The sequence below is a fragment of the Capsicum annuum genome, chromosome 5 (assembly GCF_002878395.1).
Source record: "Capsicum annuum cultivar UCD-10X-F1 chromosome 5, UCD10Xv1.1, whole genome shotgun sequence".
Classification (NCBI taxonomy): Eukaryota; Viridiplantae; Streptophyta; class Magnoliopsida; order Solanales; family Solanaceae; genus Capsicum; species Capsicum annuum.
This window is the reverse complement of record NC_061115.1, coordinates 203,757,514-203,778,670: the sequence shown is the minus strand read 5'-3', so window position 1 is coordinate 203,778,670 and position 21,157 is coordinate 203,757,514. Positions and strand designations below refer to the sequence as shown.

Below are 21,157 nucleotides of genomic sequence, written 5' to 3'. Positions count from 1 at the left end.
ACAACTTCAAAATTATTATCGAACATTGCAGGCTGAATTTATTCGATAATTCATGACTCTTTCGATTAATTAGAGATCCTATTCTGAAAGGCCATCAGGCTGACTATTAGATTCAAAATTGTATACCCTTGTATGATGTCTATAGATTCACTATTTTAGCACTGTTATCAAACATTGTAGACTGGATATGTGCAATAATTCATGATTCTTTTGATGAACTAAAGATTTTGAGATTGATTTTTAAAATAAAATTTTATAATTCATAGCTCTTTCATTAATTAGAGATCTTGAGGCTGAAATTTTGAGATAAAATTCTTTTTATCAAGAGTATAGCTCACTCTTAGAAACGAGTTTCTAACACGTGAGCTCAAAGCCTCAAACTGTTAAATCAATGAATTATTGAATTGAATTTTAACATATCAATAAAGTGACTTGAAAGTGTTGGGTGAATTGAATTTTAGCGCATTGGTAAAGTGTCATATAGGATTGAGCAGAATTGAGCAAGTTAAAATTCATTGAATTAACAATAATATCGTTCAAAAATTATTTTGGACTTAAATAAGTTAAAATACGGATTAACTCAGTGTACAATTTTTATTAAATTTATTTTTTTTTTAAATAACTTCTAGTACCCAAGTTAAAATTCATTGAATTAATAATAATATCGTTCAAAAATTATTTTGGACTGTAATAAGTTAAAATATGGATTAATTCAATGTACAATTTTTATTAAATTTACTTATTTTTAATAATTTTTGATACTTTATAAAATTTTTAATTATTTTTATTATGACTATATGTATTTTGACAAGATTTCTTATTTGTGAATTTAAATTACGGATCAGCTTAATTTCTAATGGACTGATGAATCATCCAATAATCATTCTAAACTTAAATTAGATTTTTAATTGTATGATTCAACAAAGTTTCACCAGTGCATCTAAAACATATTGTCACCTTGTTGCCACGTCTCATTCCATTGCTGAGTTGTTGTGATAATGGACATACGTAATAATTAAGGGTCGTTTGGTTGGGAAAAAAGTTATCTCGAGATAATTAATTTCGAAATTAGTTATTCCGAAATAATTCGAAATTAGTTATTTCATCATATGTATGGGATAACTTATCCCATACTATGGTGTAAATGGTGGGATAAGTAATCCCGGTACTAACTAATCCTTTAAATCAAACATGAGATAAAATAATACTTCATTTTATCTTGAGATTATTTATCCTTATACCTCACACCAAACGACCCATACCCCTCTGTAAATTAGCAACTACAGCCAAATATCATATGGAAAACATATATTTGTCAACTGAAATTTTTATTTTTACTAAAAGAAAATTAAAGAAGAATAAAAAAAAATTATGTCAAGAGAAGAGCAAGAAAGAGGAGCTGGATCGCAAGGCAAGGGAAGGAGTTGCGGTGGTTCCTGGAGGAACAGGTGGCAAAAGTCTTGAAGCCCAGGAACACCTTGCTGAAGGTAACTTCACATTTTATATTGTTTGAAATTTTTAACAATATAAGAAAAAAAAAATATAAATATAGATCTTAATTTATTATATTTATATAAATTTTCATTCTTAAAAAGTAATTATAAATTTTTTAATTAATTATATATCTTCGTTGGATATTGAAAGTTAATTAGTATCTCGGTAGATTTAAAATTATTGAGAGTTAAATTACGTATCGATAGATTCAAAATTTTAAAAAGTTATATCAAAAGCTGATTATTTTTATAAAAAACTTAAACTTATTTTTATTTTATGTATTATCTATCTCGACAGATTCAAAATTGAAAAAAATATATTGAGAGTTGATTATGTATCTTTACAAAAGAAACACATGTATTTTTATTGAATGTATCAGAAACTAATTATGTATTTTGACAGATTTAAAATTAAAATTTTAGTAATTATGCGAAATGTCGAGGTTTTCTGTAATCAAGTTTCAAACTATTTGAGATTTATGTTGTTTGTCCATATAATTAATTGAGTCGAACTTTCAGAAATAGTATACTTTTAAAGGATTAGATGTTGGATAAGGTACGAGCATATTTTGGAGGATTTAACGTGAATATGTTAGCATTTTTTGAGACTTTGACCAACATAGCCTGAATCAGAGTCTTGAGCCAAAAGGGCTTTTTTTTAGCAAAAAATTTAAAGGGACATTTGATTTGGAAAAAAATCTAAGGAGACAAAATGTTGTGGGTCCAACGACTTGCAAGTCGCTTAGGGCTTGCAACTTGTAAGTCGCCTGACACCAGCAACTTGCACGGCGTGATTTTTGTCTGCATATGAAACTTTGTTGCAATATGCGAAGGCATGTATAAATCCTAATTCTCAAGTGTAGAAACATCTTTATTCTTAAATACAGAAACATTATAAATAAAAAGAAAATCTTATAGAAATATTCTATCACAATACAAGTTAAGGTATTCTCATTAGTAAGGTATGTTAATGTATATTTTTTATGTTATCTTGTATTTTGAAGTACATACTATAAAAAAGGGGTCAAATTGCGCAAATTTTTATTTCGGGGGGTTTCCAAAATCCCCCACAATACGAGCCGTCACAATTAATTTACGGCATTTTTTTCTGACCGTCATAATTAATTTGCGGCAGTTATTTTGCGGCGATCGACCCCAAGTACTCTAAATTTAATTCTTTTTGTAATAAATTTTTATTTAAAAATTGCGGGGGTTTAAAATCTCCGCAATTTTTTTTTAAAATTTAATGGAGCTCATCAATTTTCAATAACTAATTATAAATTCTAATTTAGCTCAAATTTAATTGCTTCAATATTTGTTCAATTCATATATCATTAACACAATATGCCTAATTAAACATTGTAATTGACAAGTATATCAAAAATACATTGAACATTACACTTTAAAATTAAATTTTCAACAATAGCATCTTCAAACTCTAAATTTTCAACATTAACTAGTATCTTCAATCTCTATAATCAAATTGAAACACAACCTTCAATATTTTAAGATTCACTCCAACCACACAATTAAATCATTATAATCTAATATTTAAGACAATTTGCAATGAAATCAACGACTGTCATTAGGATCACTATCATCACGTGATCTCCTTGCATTCATGGGTGAAATGGGTCCACTAGCCGCATCACTTGGCTACATAAAAATGCAAAGTATAAAAATCAATTAGATAAACTTTCAGTCTTTATTATAAACAACAAGTTAAACTAATTATCTACCTTATGAATGATAAAAACCAAAGATAAAAAGAACACATTATAGAAGTACAAAATTTAGAACTGAATTTGTAACGTTACAACAATTATTATATATTTTTAATTTAAATTATAAGATTTCAAAGATCTTTTTATTTTTCTTCAATTCAATGCACAGGAAAAATAATTAAACTAGGACATGTGATCATAAACCTAATTATATATTCAAGAACATTATTACAGACACACAAAGCCAAGACACAGAAAAAGTCAATTCAACAAACAAAACTAGAGAACAAACAAAATTCAAGCTTCTTAATTTACATATCAGCTTTGGTATCCTTAATATCTTCACCACCAGTAGATTTGTTTTCCTCTGCAATATTAATCACCCTATTGTGTTTCTTCTTCTCGTCAACCAACTTTGGCACAGTAATTCTACTTCACTTGTAAAACCACCCCATGTAGAAGCCAATTAAACCAGATTGAGAATAATGAAACCCAAGAAACAGTTTCAGGGTCTGAGATTAGTGAAACATCTCATACTGAGAAACCATTGCTGAATATGAAGAGCTCCAGCTCTAACCTTGATGATGATGATGCATCAGTAGTGACAAGCAAGAAAAACTCTGCTTTCTCTTCATTCAAATCAGCAGTCTACTCCAAAATATAGTAACTACTAACAGAAGTACATTGATTTCTCCTCAGAAAAGAACCAACCATCTTCAGCTTTATAAGCAGCTTTCGATCGATCTCAATTACAGGGAGGCCTAGTGTCTAGTAAGAAGAGCCATTGTCTAGGAACTTACTTGTCCAGTTAACTCTATATCTCATCTCACATGAAAAGTTACTTCTTTCTAAAAAATATCATACAAAATTCAAATAATTATTTCCTCAATCCAATCTGATTACTAGTTGCTGCATCTCTCATTAGACGAAAAATTTCAACTGCTATAACCACTGATCCTAGGTTAAACAAACACATCTCTATAATCTATTAATCCTTTTATCCGAGCTGCATAATGGTCCTTATATCATTCAAAGGAAAAAAAGGCACAACCAAAGTAGTAAAGCTTAGCTAACGTCTTATATAACACATCAAAAAGAGATATGTGTGTGTACACAATTATACCAGTAAAATTATAATGATGATGCATCAGTTGTGATAAGTAAGAACAAGTATGCTTTCTCTTCATTCAAATCAGCATTCTACCCCAAAATGCAGTAACTACACTTGGTTGGAACTTTATAAGCAAATATGTTAGTAGGTAAGTATTCACCACCACCTGCCAAGATTTACACATCCCATCCGAGCCCTAACTATGTCACAGAAACTCAAACCACCATTGCAGAGAATACTTAAAATTCAAAATCAATTAAGTAAAATGAGATTCAATTGTAAAAAAAAAGTAAAGAGAACTTTACTTACTGCTGTGGGAGAAATCATTGAAGAATAATGAAAGAGACTCACAAATTTTGGTATCGTTCCTTCTTTCATTATCATATATTCCTTCAAAACACTTATTATCTGATTGTGAGAATTCATCATTTGATTGTAGTTTTCTCGACATTGGAACGAACAAGAACCTCCACTACTTGAAGCACTTGTACCACCAAAATGAGGTCTATCTTGTTTAAAAACTCTACTAGGAACATCTCCTATACCCTTCCAGAGTGCTTTTACCCTAGCACCTTACCAACGGCACCATTTGGCGAAACTTGAGACTCATCTATGGTGCTTTGGTTCAAAGCTGACTCAATTTTTTCTTACATATAGAAAATTTGTTGTCACAGTAAATTAATAATAGAAATTCATTTGTATATCGTGGTTGATTGCTCGATAAGAGTTTATGGCACATAAGTATAACTCACACATATTTCTTTTGCCGCTTCATTAACATATATTGCATCTTGATTCTTATGAGTAGCAATGTACATTTGTGCTCATCCAGGCCATCATCCAGTCTCAAGCATCTATAAATTAAAAAAACACAGTCAAAATAATTTACTACTTTGAAATAATTACACTCGCGGTTAATTCACTCACTATTTCAGCCCTTCTTGTTGCATTTGCTTTAGAGCCACCAATGTGGAAATTGTCTATTTCTTTCGATTTTCATAGTTTCTTTGGCGCATTTTCTTATAAGAATATATTTAAACGTCAATTAGAAAAAGATAATTATACAACTATAAAGACATTCATTTACATAAATACCTTTGTTGATTCTTTAAAATTGTATTCAATAAAAGAAATTCATTGATCCGGTGGGATCCCATCCGACACCTTATCCATAATCTGAGCTTTACTTTTAGGTGGTCATCAACTTCGTTCCGCATGTTAAGCTTATTTGAAGCCTACTTTTTTCAATAAATAAAGAAACATGTCATCGACCAACTGATTCGACTGTGTCAAAGAAGAATTTGGGCTTCAAAATGAAAATATTTGTTAGCTTTTCCATTACATGTAAATATAAAATTCAAAGACAATTAACCAGTGGTATATTCGTCAAAATTTAGAGCTTATATCTTTATAATATGATCGAAGACGCGGTTGAAGTATGTCATAGGTAAACTCGACCATTTCTCAAAGTTGATTGAAAATAAAGAGCAATCACAAGCTAAAATTCCACAAAAATACGAAAGTAGGTTGCATACTTCCCCAAATGGTTCATCATAAACATCAAAATCAAGCACGATGAGTTCTTCACCTGTTAAATTTAGTACTTCCTTAGCTTTCGCTTTGATTTTCTTGTAATTATTTCTTGAAGAGATTGGGTGAAGCTATGAGAGACATTACACTGGCTTAGAAATGTATGTTGAATATGTGTTGATAGTCTAAAGTATTTTCCTATTGCGTCTATGACCCAATTCGTATTTGATTCACGTCTAGAATGGTTTTTGGGTGCAACCTGATCCGTTGGAGTTGGTTGTGATTAGTCCTGATTTGTCGGAGTCGAATGTGATGTAAATAAATTGATCGATATGACTGTGATAAATCTTGATTAGTTAGACCCAGTCGTGATGAAGAGTGAACTGATCAATATAGCTGGGATGAGTCCCGACCAATCGAATATATATGTGATGAGTCCCAACCAACAGGCGATGGCTGTGATGAGTCTCTACCAATAGGAGATGTCTTGGATGAGTCTCGCCCAATCGGAGATGTATGTGATGTCAAGTGAATTTAAAGAGATGGTTGTGATTCAGGGAAAACTATCGGACCCGGATGTGGAGTGTCCTGATCTATAGAAAATGGACGGGATACTGAATAAGCTGGTTGAGATGGTTGTGGTGCATGCTAAATTGTCGGGAGCCAGATTTATTTTGTCCAACAAAGAAGGTGCTAATTCAGTACCTTGTGATGTAGATACGAACATATCTATTTTTTGCTTTTTCTGCAAGCGCTTGAACCTTGGCATATCTGCAGTAAACAATGTAGCATTTAGTAAGATGACATCTAGGAAGTTACACCTCACAGTAGTAACACTATAACATAATTATAGTAGACTTTACTAAAGTACATTAATCAAATAATTATAAGTAACAGTCATGTAACTGCAGAATAAAATTTAGATTTTGACTAGAATTATATCTGGTCTGTGAGAAGCTATCACATATTTTTTGTGACATTATTCCTGATGGGGCTGATAATCAATTGGAATTCTACCTTTTCAAATGGTCTCATGTTTGCAGAAGTGGTACCTTCAAAACATAGAACCATGATTTATGCATTTGATTGCGCCTTTGAGGTTTCATTTTCTTCCTTTGCAGCGACCAGTTGTAGGAATTCTCATGGAGAAACTATATGGTTATGATACCAAGTCTGTTGATCCAGTGTTAGGATCAACAAAAGAGGCCCTAACATTATCAAAAGGCCTTTTTTCAATGATGGCCCTGCCTTTTGGTTTATGTTGCTAATTTTATACCCCCTTGTATTGGACATTCAAGAAGGACAGAGAGAATGCAAGATTAGCCAGCATAAAAAAATAGAGATGACCAGTAATACATGAACAAAATCTTTCTGAAAACAAATCGCTAGATTTTTTAACTCAAATATTATAGTAGGTATCACATAACCAAAAAAACTACACTCGGACGGAAAAACTATCCAGATACCACATAACCAGAAAAACTACCAACGTCATAAAAACAAACATATTGTAGAAGGTAACAATTCAAAATAGACACCATCACTTGGACTTAAATTAGAAGACACAAAACAGTGGAAAACTACACTCATAATAAAGAGAACCCTCATTCAAGTTATGAATGAAAACTTTTCCAGAAATAATACTATCACCAGTTTCAAGTACCATCCTGCAGCATATATTTCAAGCACCAGAAAATTTCATAAAATATTTGACTGTAAAAGTTGGAACTAAAAGATAACAATACAAAGTGGTTAATAGGATGAATATGGTACTTTAAATGCAATAGTAATATTAAATGTTAACAATCTATCTTGTAAAAGCAAGATATCTAGACAAGAGAGCTAGATCACAATCAATATACCAGAGAAATGAACATTTGAATAAAAATTCTTCCAGTGCACTCGTGAAGTAAAAAAAAAAACCCAAGATATTAAACTTGTTATTTCATTCCTGTAAAAAATAAGAGAATCAAAAAAGGAAAACTAACTCTTGGAGCATGGCACAATAGAGCACATTTTCCTGGTCACAACAGCATAGAATGAATCTATCCTAATGTGCAGAACTAAGTGTTTACACCATCTAACTGGTAGTCATGGGTTGAACAAAGGTGCTAAGCAATCCCTACTCAAGATTTGTAGTGATTATATCCTTTGTATCTTTCCCAAATACAAGGTCAACATACACCAAAAGCACCAAACAACAAAGATATGAATGCCATTGCCAAAAGATGAAATTTAATGTCAAATGAGAAATTTTCTTGAAACTTACTGTTCTCTAGTTATGCCGGAAAAGCAATAATCAACATCAGGTATCACTGTACACTCTTTTTCACTAAGAACTGCAAAGAGCAAAAATCTGAAATTTTATGAAAGACGATAGATTGACCAGAAACACAACACATCTGATGATTCACCAAAAACATTAAAGGACAACTTTGTCAATCTGTGAAGAAGCAACTTACCTATCTACAAGAGGACATGGGATATTCTACATCTACAAGGACATTATATACATGTTGAAAACTAAATGGCCATATGGTTAAGATCCATAATTATCCTCTAGTTCTAAATGAGAAATATCAAGAATTATATAAATAACAAAGATAACTTTCTCAGCCAAAAGATAGAAAGTCTTGGAAAAAAACACTAATCAAGTAAGAAAAACAAAGTGCCAAAGGAAACTAAAAACTAATGATATATCTATTCACTCGTATGCTCCTCTATTACAATTTGGACATTCTCGTAATCAATATAAAAAAATTGTCCAAATTCTTGTTGTTGGTATGGCTCATTCTCATATATTTTCTCTTCATCAACCTCTCCCATGCCAAACAAATCTCTTGATTTTAGATGTACAGCCACACTCCATTCTTTGTCATTTTCATCATCAACATAGTAGACCATATTTTCTTGTGATGCTTCAATATATGGGTTATCATCCGCATGATCACTGGTATGAATCAATTTGAAAAAATTGACACAATTATTCTTTCAAGTATCTATTTTGAACCCTCTGTTCCGAGTAGTGTCACCCCACTAGTATTTAAAAAGAACAATCCTAAATTGACCATAATAATTAAGCTCAATAATATCTTTCAACTTTCCATAATATGAAAGGTCTGCTTGCGTTGCATGCCTATCTTCACTAGATGCGACACAAAAAGTGTTAGAGACAAGAAAAACTCCACTATTTTGAGTTTTTAATCCTTGTTCTCTAGACAAAGTTCAGAATTTGAATCCATTGATGTTATAAGCGCTGAATATTCTTGCATCTCGGGCTGGACCTTGTGCTAAGAACTTATCTTATCAGAGATAGTATCAGTATCTGCTATATCTGGATTCATAATATAAATATACAAGACACTTATATCAAAAATTATAAATATGAAAGTTATATGAAAAAAAAAATTCTAATATCATTCACTCACTCGTTTAGGAAACCAATCAGGGAACTCTTTACTAACTCTTCTCTCTACCTCTGTTACTGAAACTCTTCGGCCTCTTGTATTTCTTTTGATGAAATCTCTAAATTCACTATAAAGGCACTCTAATTAGCAATTTTCATCCAATTACTCAAAACATATCTTACAAATCAAATCAATGTAGATTTCTTACTTAATAAATGGCTTCACGGTCGCACAATTAAGTAACACATATCTATGAACTTGTTTTTTCTCTATATGAGTCAGTGATTTTGTTATGAAGCCTCTAACATGCTTACTTTGTTGAGGGGACATAGTTGACAGTTCAGAAGCGTCATTTTAACTTGGTTCATCCTTTACACATTTAGGTCAATTTAACCTTGACTCAATTTCCTCAAAATAACGAGAATAAAGAGTAAAAGCTTCTTCAACTATGTAACCTTCAGCTATGGAACCTTCTGCTTGTGATTTGTTCCTACAAGGAACTAGAAATGGCCTAACAATCTATACCCAATAATATTAATATGTAAGATGAAGCATCTATGTTGAAATACAACTGCAAAATCAACTAAAATGATTTTGAATAACGAATATTTTACCTTTCAACAGAATACATCCAACGATAATGTACCGGGCTACTTTTTTTTTACCTTATCAACTAAATGAATAGTTAGATGAATCATTACAGTAAAAAATGATGGAGGAAACAAAATCTCTAAATGGAAAAGTGTTTCCACAATTCAATTTTGTAGCTTGTCTAAGTCTGTAAGACTTAAACTTTTCAAACAAAGCTGCCTAAAAAAGGAAGACAACTCAACCAAAGTTGCAACAACCTGTCTTGGAAGCACATTGCAAATTGCTATGGGTAACAACTACTGTAACACCTCGAGTTTGCACCCTGGACACCACATGGTGCCCATAATCCCGAAGGACCACAAGCTAAACCATGACTGGTACCTTCTGCAATCACTAAATGATAATACTAAAAAAACACAAAAATTAGGCTAAATCTACCATAAGGTTCATAACTAAAATCCAGTACTAATAAATAAATAAATAAAATTGAATATCTGTTTGAAATAATCTAGTTTGAAAGGCCTCTATCTGAACTGTCTGAAGGTAGAGTTGATAGGACAAGCCCCCAACTAACTCCGACTACTTGAATACCGATAAACTAAAAATACTGAAATGTAAGCATATCCTCGATAGATGAGGAATCACTACTGTAATCTGATACTGCTGAATGGATTTGGCTAAGCGCGGTCAGGAACCTGAGAGTCCGAACCTATGATATGAGACACCATAAGGTAAAGAGAAAGTATGCATTAGTACGTGGAATGTACTGGTATACTAGATGAGGTAAGGTTAAATGCAGGGGTTCATATGCATGAATAGTAACTAACAGAATGATAAAGAATAACTGAATATGATAGTACATGGATAACTGAAACTACTATAAATACTAAGTATGCAATACTGTGCATATGCGTGTATAGTATACTGTATCTAAGCTTTTACTGAAACTGAGTACTGAGTTCTAAAACTGATTAACTAATATCTGAGATTACTGATAACTGAGTTATTAATACTGATTGACTGTGTCTGACAGTCCTAATTCTGTAGAAATGAACTGAGTTCTATACTGAGACTGAAACTAAAATCATGGAAGGTAATCATCTAATTGACATGCCTCTCTCTGAACTGATTGGGGTCCAACCTGTAACCCTAGTTGGAAGGGTGTTAGTACCATGTCATGAGTAAAGACAAGCTGAAGAGTCATCCTCAATCTGGCAGGTGCTCTAGATGAGAACGGTGGTACCATCAATCTGGCAGGTAAGACATCTCATCAACCCTCAATCTGGCAAGTTTATGTCTCAACCTGGGCTGGCTACGTAGTTTTGGAACACAAGAACTGCTTCTAAAGAGAACACCCTCTGCTGACAGGTAAGTTTCCATCCTTGGGTTCACTCGGTGCTGAATCCTACTCCTAACTGAAACAGACACTGAACTGATTTCTAAACCGTACTAGGATGGACTGAACTGTTACTGATCGTGTTAACTGACTGAAATGGATTGAGTTGACTGAGTTCTTATTTCTGACTGAATACGCTGAGTTCTGTACTAACTGGATATTATGAATCATGATATTTCTAAGACTATTCTGTAACTACTAGCTTTAGGTCAACAACTAGATTTTTGGGTATTGAATACCCCCAGGACTCGATAGCATGAAAAGTGAAGCGTAGCATGACCTTAAAAGCATAATAGTACTTGCTTACTAACAATTGCATTTATGTAGACGTTTTATCAAAATACTTGATATACATGAACTTGTGCATGAATGGAATCACATAATAGCATGTCATGCTTTCACTAGTTAATTCTCCTAAGTATTTTAATAAACACTTTGGGAACATGGTTGTTTCATATAACAATAAACATGTAATTATATCATGACTACTACACTCAACCTGTAGTTCAAGAGTTTAACATTAAGATCACATAATTCAATCCACAATCATCTAGTTTTCATGAAACTCGTAATAAATCATGGAATTAAACCCCAAACATCAAATTTATATAAGAACACAATTCAATTCTAACATGTAAATCATGAAATCATGAACTTGTAGTTTTAAAAAAAGATTCTTGGACTCTATGAGTGAGAGGAACCCATAGATGAACACCTAACATACCTTGGTAATTAAATTCGTCAAGATCGATGGTGCGTTCTTGAAGCTTGAATTTGAAATTGAATCCCTTAGGATTTGATCTTGAGAAATTTTGAGAAAGAATGATGGATTTTGCCTTTAGAGAGGCTTAATCTCGTATTTTGGAGGCTAATATAAGGTGGAAACAAGACCCATTTACCCCTCTGAATGCGAAATTAAAAGAGCAGAAATTATGCCCAGTAATGCCAGACCGACGCCGCATTGAGTTTGCATTGGTTAACTGGAATCTGCACTCTGAGGCTGGGAAAAATATTTGTCAACGCGATGGTCAATACGACACATCCAGATCATGTCGACCCACTATTTTGGTCCTCCAAACTTGATTCAAATGAGGTCCGAAAAATTCAAAAACCACCCAAAATGACCTATTGACATACCTGATCATGATTCCATCTAAGGATCGATATTTTAAGGTCATAAGGGTCGTGAAATAAGATCGCCAACTTATGAAGGCTAAAAATAATTCTAAGTGTGAACACGTAGCTTAAATTTCTAAGTCCGGGAACTCTCTTCATGCTCCAAAGGATTGAGTTAAGTTTAGAATTTTACGGGGTCTTACAATTGTTGCATAAGAATATGACAATCGTGGCTTTATAATCCAATTTTTTTTTATCCAAATCAATATGAAGGAGAAGGAGGATAACATTTTAGTCCAGTAACTATGGCAAACCCCTTCCAACCAAAACAAACAGGCATGCCACAGTAATTTATCCATACCTCATCCATCATATCTTTATTTTCATACATAAACCTACGCTTGAGAAGCTCATATGCCAGGGACATTTGGAAATGAGTACCGTTGTCCTCCGACAAATCAAGATATTGCCCAAAGCAGCTGTCCTTGAAATAAGTATTCAATTTTTGGTGTCGAAGTATTTTTCTAAAGGCATCAAAAGATTTTCGATAGCTGACTTAACCACCAAATCACCAGTTAAATCTGTGGTACCATCGCACTACATTCTTGTATGATAACTATCAATGCTGAAGGTTTTGACCAAATCTTCAGTGGAAGAGCTATTAGCATTTGGATCATCTCTTTTGAAACATTTCTCATCCCATGTTCATTATTTTTTGCTTCTGCTTGAGATAACGCGTGTAAAGCAAGCTCATAGAGTGATAAATGTAGCCTAGCTTCTTTACTTGCTCCTTTACTTGGACTAAATTCGGTTTCTTTTCTTTTGGGAGCTATATTATCTAAAAATAACAGGAAAAAAAAATTATAATTGATTAATGCATTGTTAAAAAAAGGATAACAGTAAATCTAACATGTACAACACAATAAAATAACAATTCCAACAGATCACACATCTGTTGTAATAAGTGGATTATCTGTTGCAACATATAACTAACCGATTGCAATGGATGAGTAATATGTTAGAAATAATAAAAATAGATCACTCATTTGTTGAAACAGATGACTGGTCTGTGCAATAGATCATTCATCTGTTGCAACATATGAGTGATCTGATGGAACTGTTGTCAACCGTTAATATTGTTTAGATTTCTTCCAACAGAAGGGTCATATGTCGCAACAGATAAACGGTCTGTTAGAAGAAATCAAAGTCTTGGACTTGTCGTCTTGTTGGAATAGTTGATAGAATTTCATCCAACAGATTGTTCATCTGTTGTATCAGATGGTTTATCTGTTGCATCAGATTGTTAATCTGTTGTAGAAAAAACTGGTAGCAAGATGTTGTAGAAAAAAGTCAGTAGCAAGATTTTTTTCAATAGAACAACAACAATATCACCATTTAATATCAAATATACCATTTTGACCAAGAACAACAACAATAAATCAACCCACCAACACCAACACAACACAACACACACACACCAAGAACATCAGTAGTGACCAAAAACACCAACACTATTGTTTTGTTTATACAAACACAAACAACAAAAATCAAACTTCAAAAAATTCAACATACACCAATAAACTGAATCAACAGTTCGACAACAAGAACTACAATAACAACAAAAACTTATATTTCACTCTGAAAAGAAAAGAGAAGAAATACCAAAAATTAAATTTTCTTTAGTCCCCATTTTGAATTTAAGCAAATATTGAAATTGTTAACCAATACTAGAAAATAAGTTGACTCATGTTCCTCTTTTTCTTCATAATAAAAAATCATAATTCAGAAAAGGGATGATGAAGAACTCAAAGTTGTTGTCGCTGGAGAGCAATGCTATCACGTCGATTGACGGTTGAAAGTCGAAAAGGAACTGAAACCCAATTATTTATCACTGGAGGTTGAAGTCGCCAGGAATTGAAGGGAGAAATTTGCAGAACTATTGGTTGGGAGAAGTTAAGAGAAATTGTCTCGAGAGAGAGGAGTGTGGAGAGAGACGATTGATTTGGAGAGGAGATGGGTGTGAATTGATTTGTATTTTTGAAAAAATTAAAAAGTTTTAAAAATATTAATCAAGTCCATAATTAACTTAATTAAGTTTCCTAATTATGTTTGACCATTTAAGTTGGTCAATGTCACCAAATTCACAATGAAGACTTAAAAGAATCTTTTCCTTCAATTTTCTCTAGTTACTTCGAATTAAAAAGGACTAATAATAATAATAATAATATATGCCTCATAAATAGAGCTTTATCTTGAATATTAACTCACCATATATATAAATATATGTACCTGTCATAAAAGATCCTCAAAATTTTATATTAACTCACCATATATATAAATATATTAACTCACCTAAAATTTTCTCTTTATTACAAAGTTTATATAATCATGTCTTCAAGAAATCATTTTATGTTTGCCTTTTACCTTCTGATTTTATTTGCAAATGCAGCTTCAATTGATTATGAAATAGCACTTAAAAAATCTTTATTATATTATGAAGCTCAAAGATCTGGAAAATTGCCTTATGATCAACGTGTGCAATGGAGGGGAGATTCAGCCCTTAAAGATGGCAAACATGAAGGGGTAAATAAATATCATACATGGATTTTAGAATTTAAACTTTATTGATTTGATTTTAAAATTCTAGAATCGAGCATCTATTTGTACTGTGTAATTTTTTTTAACCATATATTGACTATTTGATAACACAACATTATTAAATTTAGATAAACTCGTAAGTTATAGTTCTAAGCAAGGTCATGCAAGAATGTTCTTTTCAAAGTGGAATCTAAAATCTATACCTAGTAGATTCAACATAGATACGCATAAACCACACAAGAAAGTTTTTATGTTTTTTTTGCATAAGTACACATAATTGGAATTTATTATTTTTTGACTCGATTCATCGGTACATTATCAAAGAAAAAATAATTATGCTTGTATGTGTTTCTTTTTACGGACTAATCCATAAGTACAAACAACAATAACTATTATATGTTGCATTTCCTAACAAATTAGAGTTTGTTATGCTAGACAAATCTAAAATTTTAATTTTATGAGTTCAATAGTTATTACTCTTATTTATTAGTATACTTTTGATTTTTAATGTATTTCTAGATTGTGTGGAGGAGTCTAGATTCATATGAATTCATAAATTATTGTCCTTTTAATTTTACTTATCTCTATACTAAAAATAGTTATTTTAATTTAATTGTCTAACTTATAAAATAGAAAGATTTTTGTTATATTTTTTCTTTTCTATCTTTAGTATTAATAATTATATAAAGTAATAATAATCAAATTTAAAGTTTCAAAAAATCATTAATAAGATTAATTTGGTAAATACATTTCTAATTAAAGTTTTCTTTAATGATATGTCAAGTCAACAATGACCAAATAAAATAAAACAGAGTGTATGATACTAATTTTTTAGATATTCCTAGATTGTATCGAATTGTCTAGATTCATATGAACTCATAAATATATAGTTGTCCATCTTTCACAATAGATTATATGAATTTTCACTACTCACGCAATCTTATGCTTTAACCTCTTTTTTCAAATAGATCGACTTAACAGGGGGATACTATGATGCTGGAGACAACGTGAAATTCGGATTTCCAATGGCATTCACGATAACAATGCTAGCATGGAGTGTAACTGAATTTAGACACTATCTAAATTCACAAAATGAATTGAAAAATGTCCTGAATACAATCAAATGGGGCACTGATTATTTTATAAAAGCGCATAAAGAGCCTTACGTTTTATATGGCGAAATCGGAGAGGGAAATTCAGATCATCAGTGCTGGCAGAGGCCAGAAGATATGACAACACCGAGAACTGCTTATAAAATTGATGAGCGACAGCCAGGTGCTGACCTGGCCGGAGAAACAGCTGCAGCTCTGGCTGCTGCAGCCATTGCTTTTAAGGGATTGAATTCGCATTACTCGAATCAACTTCTTACACATGCCAAAAAGGTGACAACTAAGTTCTTACTAGTTTTCATATTTAAGTTATATACATTGATTATTTAATAAAATAATAACTTTATGTTTTATGCATTGACAATAAGAAAAAAAAGATATTTTTATAATTAAATCATGTACAATAATCTTTGATAGAAAGTGTTCTACTTTTAAAAATAAAATTTTTCAAAATGAATTTAAATTGGCCAGTTTTAAATGAGTACTTAGAGTAACCTAATAAAATTAATAATTAATCCTCTATAAATGTGAAGATATATTCATCTTAGCTTTTTGCAAGGGTAAAATAATAACTCATGAACATTTTTCTGAAAAAAAAAATGGAAGAATTAATCTGAACAACGATCTATATAATTAATTAAATAAAAGATAGTCAGCAGATATTTAATATATATATAGTTTATATATAATTATGTATAATCTAATAATATAATTAAAAAAATTAACCGTAAATATGTGTGGCTATTTTTGTGAGGATCCCTTTTTCTATTTCTAAGAAAACAATTGTAAATATTAATTAATTATATAATTTATATGCATTATTTTGCAGTTATTTGATTTTGCTATAAAGTTCCCAGGCGTGTACCAAACTAGCATGCCAGTGGCCGGTAAATTCTATGGTAGCTCAGGCTACGAGGTAAATTAATGCATTTTACTTTCTTAATCCTAATTTATATGACAATATTTGACTTGATATAAAATTTAATGTGTAAAATTTTTTTTTTAAAGATATATAATTTAAAATAAATTATAATATTTATGTGATCATAAATTATTTTTATTAAAGGTCAAATAAAAATTCTAATTTTTTTCTTTTAAAAAAGCATTACTCTTATTGGAGAAAGATTTAAAATAAAAATCATGTCACACATAAACTTTTTTTGGAGAAAGATTTAAAATAAAAATCATATCACATAAATTGAGATGACGAGTTGTGTTTTCTCATTGATGATATTAAACAATTACTTTCTCCGTTTCAAAATAGTTGGCCTTTTATGACTTGACACTCCTCTTAAGAAAATATTTATTAAGGGTTTATTTTACCAAATTAGCCTTATTAATTATGCTTTGAACATATAAATTTGAGTAAATATATTTTGTTTAGTCATTTAATGTTGAAGGTAATATTGGAAGAACGTAACAAAATATTTTTGATTTTACCAACAGAGACAACTAAATTGAAACAAATATTTTTAGAAAGAGGGTCAACTAAAACAAAACAGAAGGAGTAAATTGTAAAGCTGATACTCCCTCCATTCCAAAATAATTGAATTGTTGGGTATGACACATTCCTTAAGAAAAATCTTTTAGGATATAAATTATAGGTTACTTTTCACTATTATCCTTTTTAATTGTTTTTAAATTACTTTTCTAGAAAATATTAAGTACTTAAAAAACTCATTAAATGAAAGGGTAAAATTGAAAGAAATTTCTAACATGTCTCTTAATGAGTGAACAATTCATTTATTTTGAACATTAATAAATAACTCAACAATTCATTTATTTTGAAATAGAGGGAGTAATAACTAATGCTTTCATCTAGATTAATGTAGCACATTTGGTAAAGATAATCTAAGTGTCTTTGAAGCATAAATTAGATTAAATCAACTTAATATTTGACTTCCTAGATAGCGAAACTTTCAAATAAAATGTGACGCAGTAAATACTATTTGAAGTGATCTACTTTTAAAAAGTTTATGAGATATCTAAGGTCACAACTCTTCATAACATACAACATGTCAATATAGCAGTCGAGTTTTTCTTTAGAAATTGATTTTCACAATATGTTATATTATACGTTTTTATAACAATATCTCACCATAGTATTCTTAAAATATCTAATAAATGATGTCAAAGTAGAGATGTGACTATCGGTTTATATAAGAAAAATTACGTGGAGTGGTATCAAGTCATAATAATCAGATGTAGCTAATGTTTAAAATATAATTATTGCTTACAGTTAAAATTTAGATTAAATAGCTAAATATATATTTCTGTGGTATTCGTATATTTATATATTTTAGGATTCATATACAAATATCTAATATCAAGATGGGGGAGGGGAGGTGCTCTAATTTCAGGACTCATGTATATTTTGTATTTATATACAAGAGAATTTCAAGGCTCATAATGTCGAAAGACTTGTAGTTATCTATAAAGAGAATTTTTATGTATATAAAATCTCATATTTAGATATTTAGCAATATCCTCTAATTAGTTTAACTACGTCTACTTATTTATTGTTTGCCCTTCTTATTTGGGATTCAAACAGGATGAACTATTGTGGGCTGCTGTTTGGTTGCTCAAAGCCACCAAAAACCAAAAATACCGCAATTACATCAATGCTAAAGCCACTAGTTCTGGAGGCACCGGAGGCACCAGACCCACTTTATCATGGGATGACAAATATGTTGGTGCTCAACTACTCATTGCAAAGGTAACCAATTCATTGAATAGGGTCATGGTGTCGTTGTTACGTAAATTAAATTATTTCAAAATGATAGTTCTGGAACTATAATTTTTAAACTAATTTATACCCCATAAAAGTAATATAAAATAATTTCACATTGGGTGAAATAAGATGGAATATCTCAAGACTAAGTTTGATATCAAATCTATACTATGTTTGATTGATGGTAGAAATTAGTTTCGGAATAAATTTATACCATCAATTAATATGGTATAAATTTAGTACGAAACTTAACCATGAGATATTTCACCTTATCTTGCGCACCAAACACTTGAGACACAAGAATTTATCTTTTTGGCTCAAAGCCTGAATCCAAGTCTTATTGACTATATATACATTTTTCGATGAAGAAAATTCAATTGAACTATCTTCAAAATCATTGGTAATTAATACACATTATTAATCGTTTGCAGATGTTGCTGAAGAAGAAATTTGCAGGGAATGGAAGTATTTCTCTGAATGAATACAAGAAAAATGCAGAGGCATTTATATGCAATTGTATCCAAAAGGGAAATAACAACATAAAGAAGACAAACGGAGGACTTTTATGGTGGCAACCATGGAATAATCTCCAATATGTCACAACTGCAACATTTGTCATTGCAAGTTATGCTGATACATTATCTGCCACTAAAAATTATCTGCAATGTACTAGTGGAAATGTAAAACCCTGGGAACTAATCACCTTCGTCAAATCTCAGGTATCCTATTTTTTAGATTACAAATTCAATTTCTTAAAAAGATTTATCCGTAGATATCCTTCTGATAACCTGAAAATATGAAAAGAAAATCTTACATTGATTATGTATGTACTTTTAACTTGATAAGATTACAACCATGAGAAAATCTTACATTGATAATGTTTGTACTATCCGAGCGAATGTCATTTTCTATGGAAAAGATTCCGGAATATGATTACCATGACGTATAATTTGCTAGAATATATTTTTCTATATTTGACTGGTGAGCACAAAATATTGTTATATGCTCCATATTAAAGATTAATAGTAATATTAGGAAATTGAGTATTTTAATATAAATTGAATAGTTATAATGTGAGTGTTGATTATGAAATAAAGCTAAAAATATCTATATTGTCAGTGCTTTCTTTCTTCATATCTTTTATCATAATTTTTACTTGCATTTCTTCAAAGCATTTTTCCTGAAAGTTAATTTTCTTGAATTGAAGATTTATTTAAAACAACCTCTGTTCGTACTCTTCAATGGTAGAACCAAAGTCTACGTAGATTCATTCTTCTCACATCTCATTTGTGAAAATATACTAAACATGTTATTGTTGTTGTTATTGTTTTACTAACTCATTTCCCATTTCTTTTTTAATTATTATCAGGTGGATTATATACTTGGTAAAAACCCAAAAAAAATGAGTTACATGGTTGGATTTGGGACAAATTACCCACAAAAGGTTCATCACAGAGGAGCATCAATTGTGTCAATAAAAAAAGACAAAACTCCAGTGAGGTGCCAAGAAGGTTTTACCCTATGGTTCAATAAAAATGCACCAAATCCAAATGTTATAGATGGTGCAATTGTTGGAGGACCTGATATTAATGATTATTATAATGATACAAGAGGTAATTTCCAGCAAGGTGAGGCAGCCACTGCTAATACAGCACCATTAGTTGGAGTTTTAGCAAGATTAGCAGCTATCAGCTAGCTGAACAAATTAAATCCTCTTAGATAGTTTTATTAATATGGGAGTAGAAGGTTAGTAAAGAATTGAACATTATCTATCTTCTCTTTATCATTATAATCATTTGTGCTTTCCCTTTATCTAGAATTGAACATTATCTATCTTCTCTTTATCAGTATTATCATTATTATCATTTCTGCTTTCCCTTTATCTTGTTCTTTTATTTTCTCTATTACCTGTTAATCTTTTACTTCGACTATCATCTTATTTATTGTTGTTATTTTTTCTTTTCTTGGCAATTAAAATTTTCTTATTAATCACTAGGGACGTTACAAAGTCAAGGGGGCAAGCCTATACCTCACTTCTCAGATTATCAGACTTTAAAAACAAAGAAACTCCTATGAAAAATAAGATTTCTCCATTCCAATTTTGTGACCTTAACAATGTATAAGCCTTAGATATCTCCAAAGCACCATCATGCAGTAGTTGAGCAGTAGGATCATCTTGAGTAAACCATTGTTTCCTCATATCTCAGAATTTTCAAAACCTTGAAATCCACAACTTCCCACTTTTAAGACTCAATGCCCACAATAACTTGCATATAGCAGTAGTATTCCAATTTTGCAGATCAAGAAGATTAAGATCACCAGTCCCTCTTGGCAAATAGACAGTATTCCAA

General features: G+C 31.1%; 1 protein-coding gene and 1 pseudogene across 1 annotated transcript; both read left to right on the top strand.

The window, feature by feature from the left end:
• The first annotated feature begins 1,233 nt into the window (after positions 1 to 1,233).
• Positions 1,234 to 21,157, top strand: part of LOC107872060 — a 54,358-nt pseudogene continuing 34,434 nt past the window's right edge.
• LOC107872624 (endoglucanase 12) lies at positions 14,706 to 20,660 on the top strand. The gene is made up of 6 exons (XM_016719260.2): positions 14,706 to 14,951; positions 15,935 to 16,348; positions 16,905 to 16,991; positions 18,627 to 18,791; positions 19,238 to 19,525; positions 20,176 to 20,660. The coding sequence occupies exons 1-6, from the start codon at positions 14,757 to 14,759 to the stop codon at positions 20,500 to 20,502; spliced, it is 1,476 nt and encodes a 491-aa protein (XP_016574746.1). The 5' UTR covers positions 14,706 to 14,756; the 3' UTR covers positions 20,503 to 20,660.

Coding starts and splice junctions, on each gene's coding strand:
- LOC107872624 (XM_016719260.2), top strand. CDS start 14,757: ATGTCTTCAAGAAATCATTTTATGTTTGCCTTTTACCTTCTGATTTTA. Junction 14,952..15,934: donor AAGATGGCAAACATGAAGGG/GTAAATAAATAT, acceptor TTTTTCAAATAG/ATCGACTTAACAGGGGGATA. Junction 16,349..16,904: donor TTCTTACACATGCCAAAAAG/GTGACAACTAAG, acceptor ATTATTTTGCAG/TTATTTGATTTTGCTATAAA.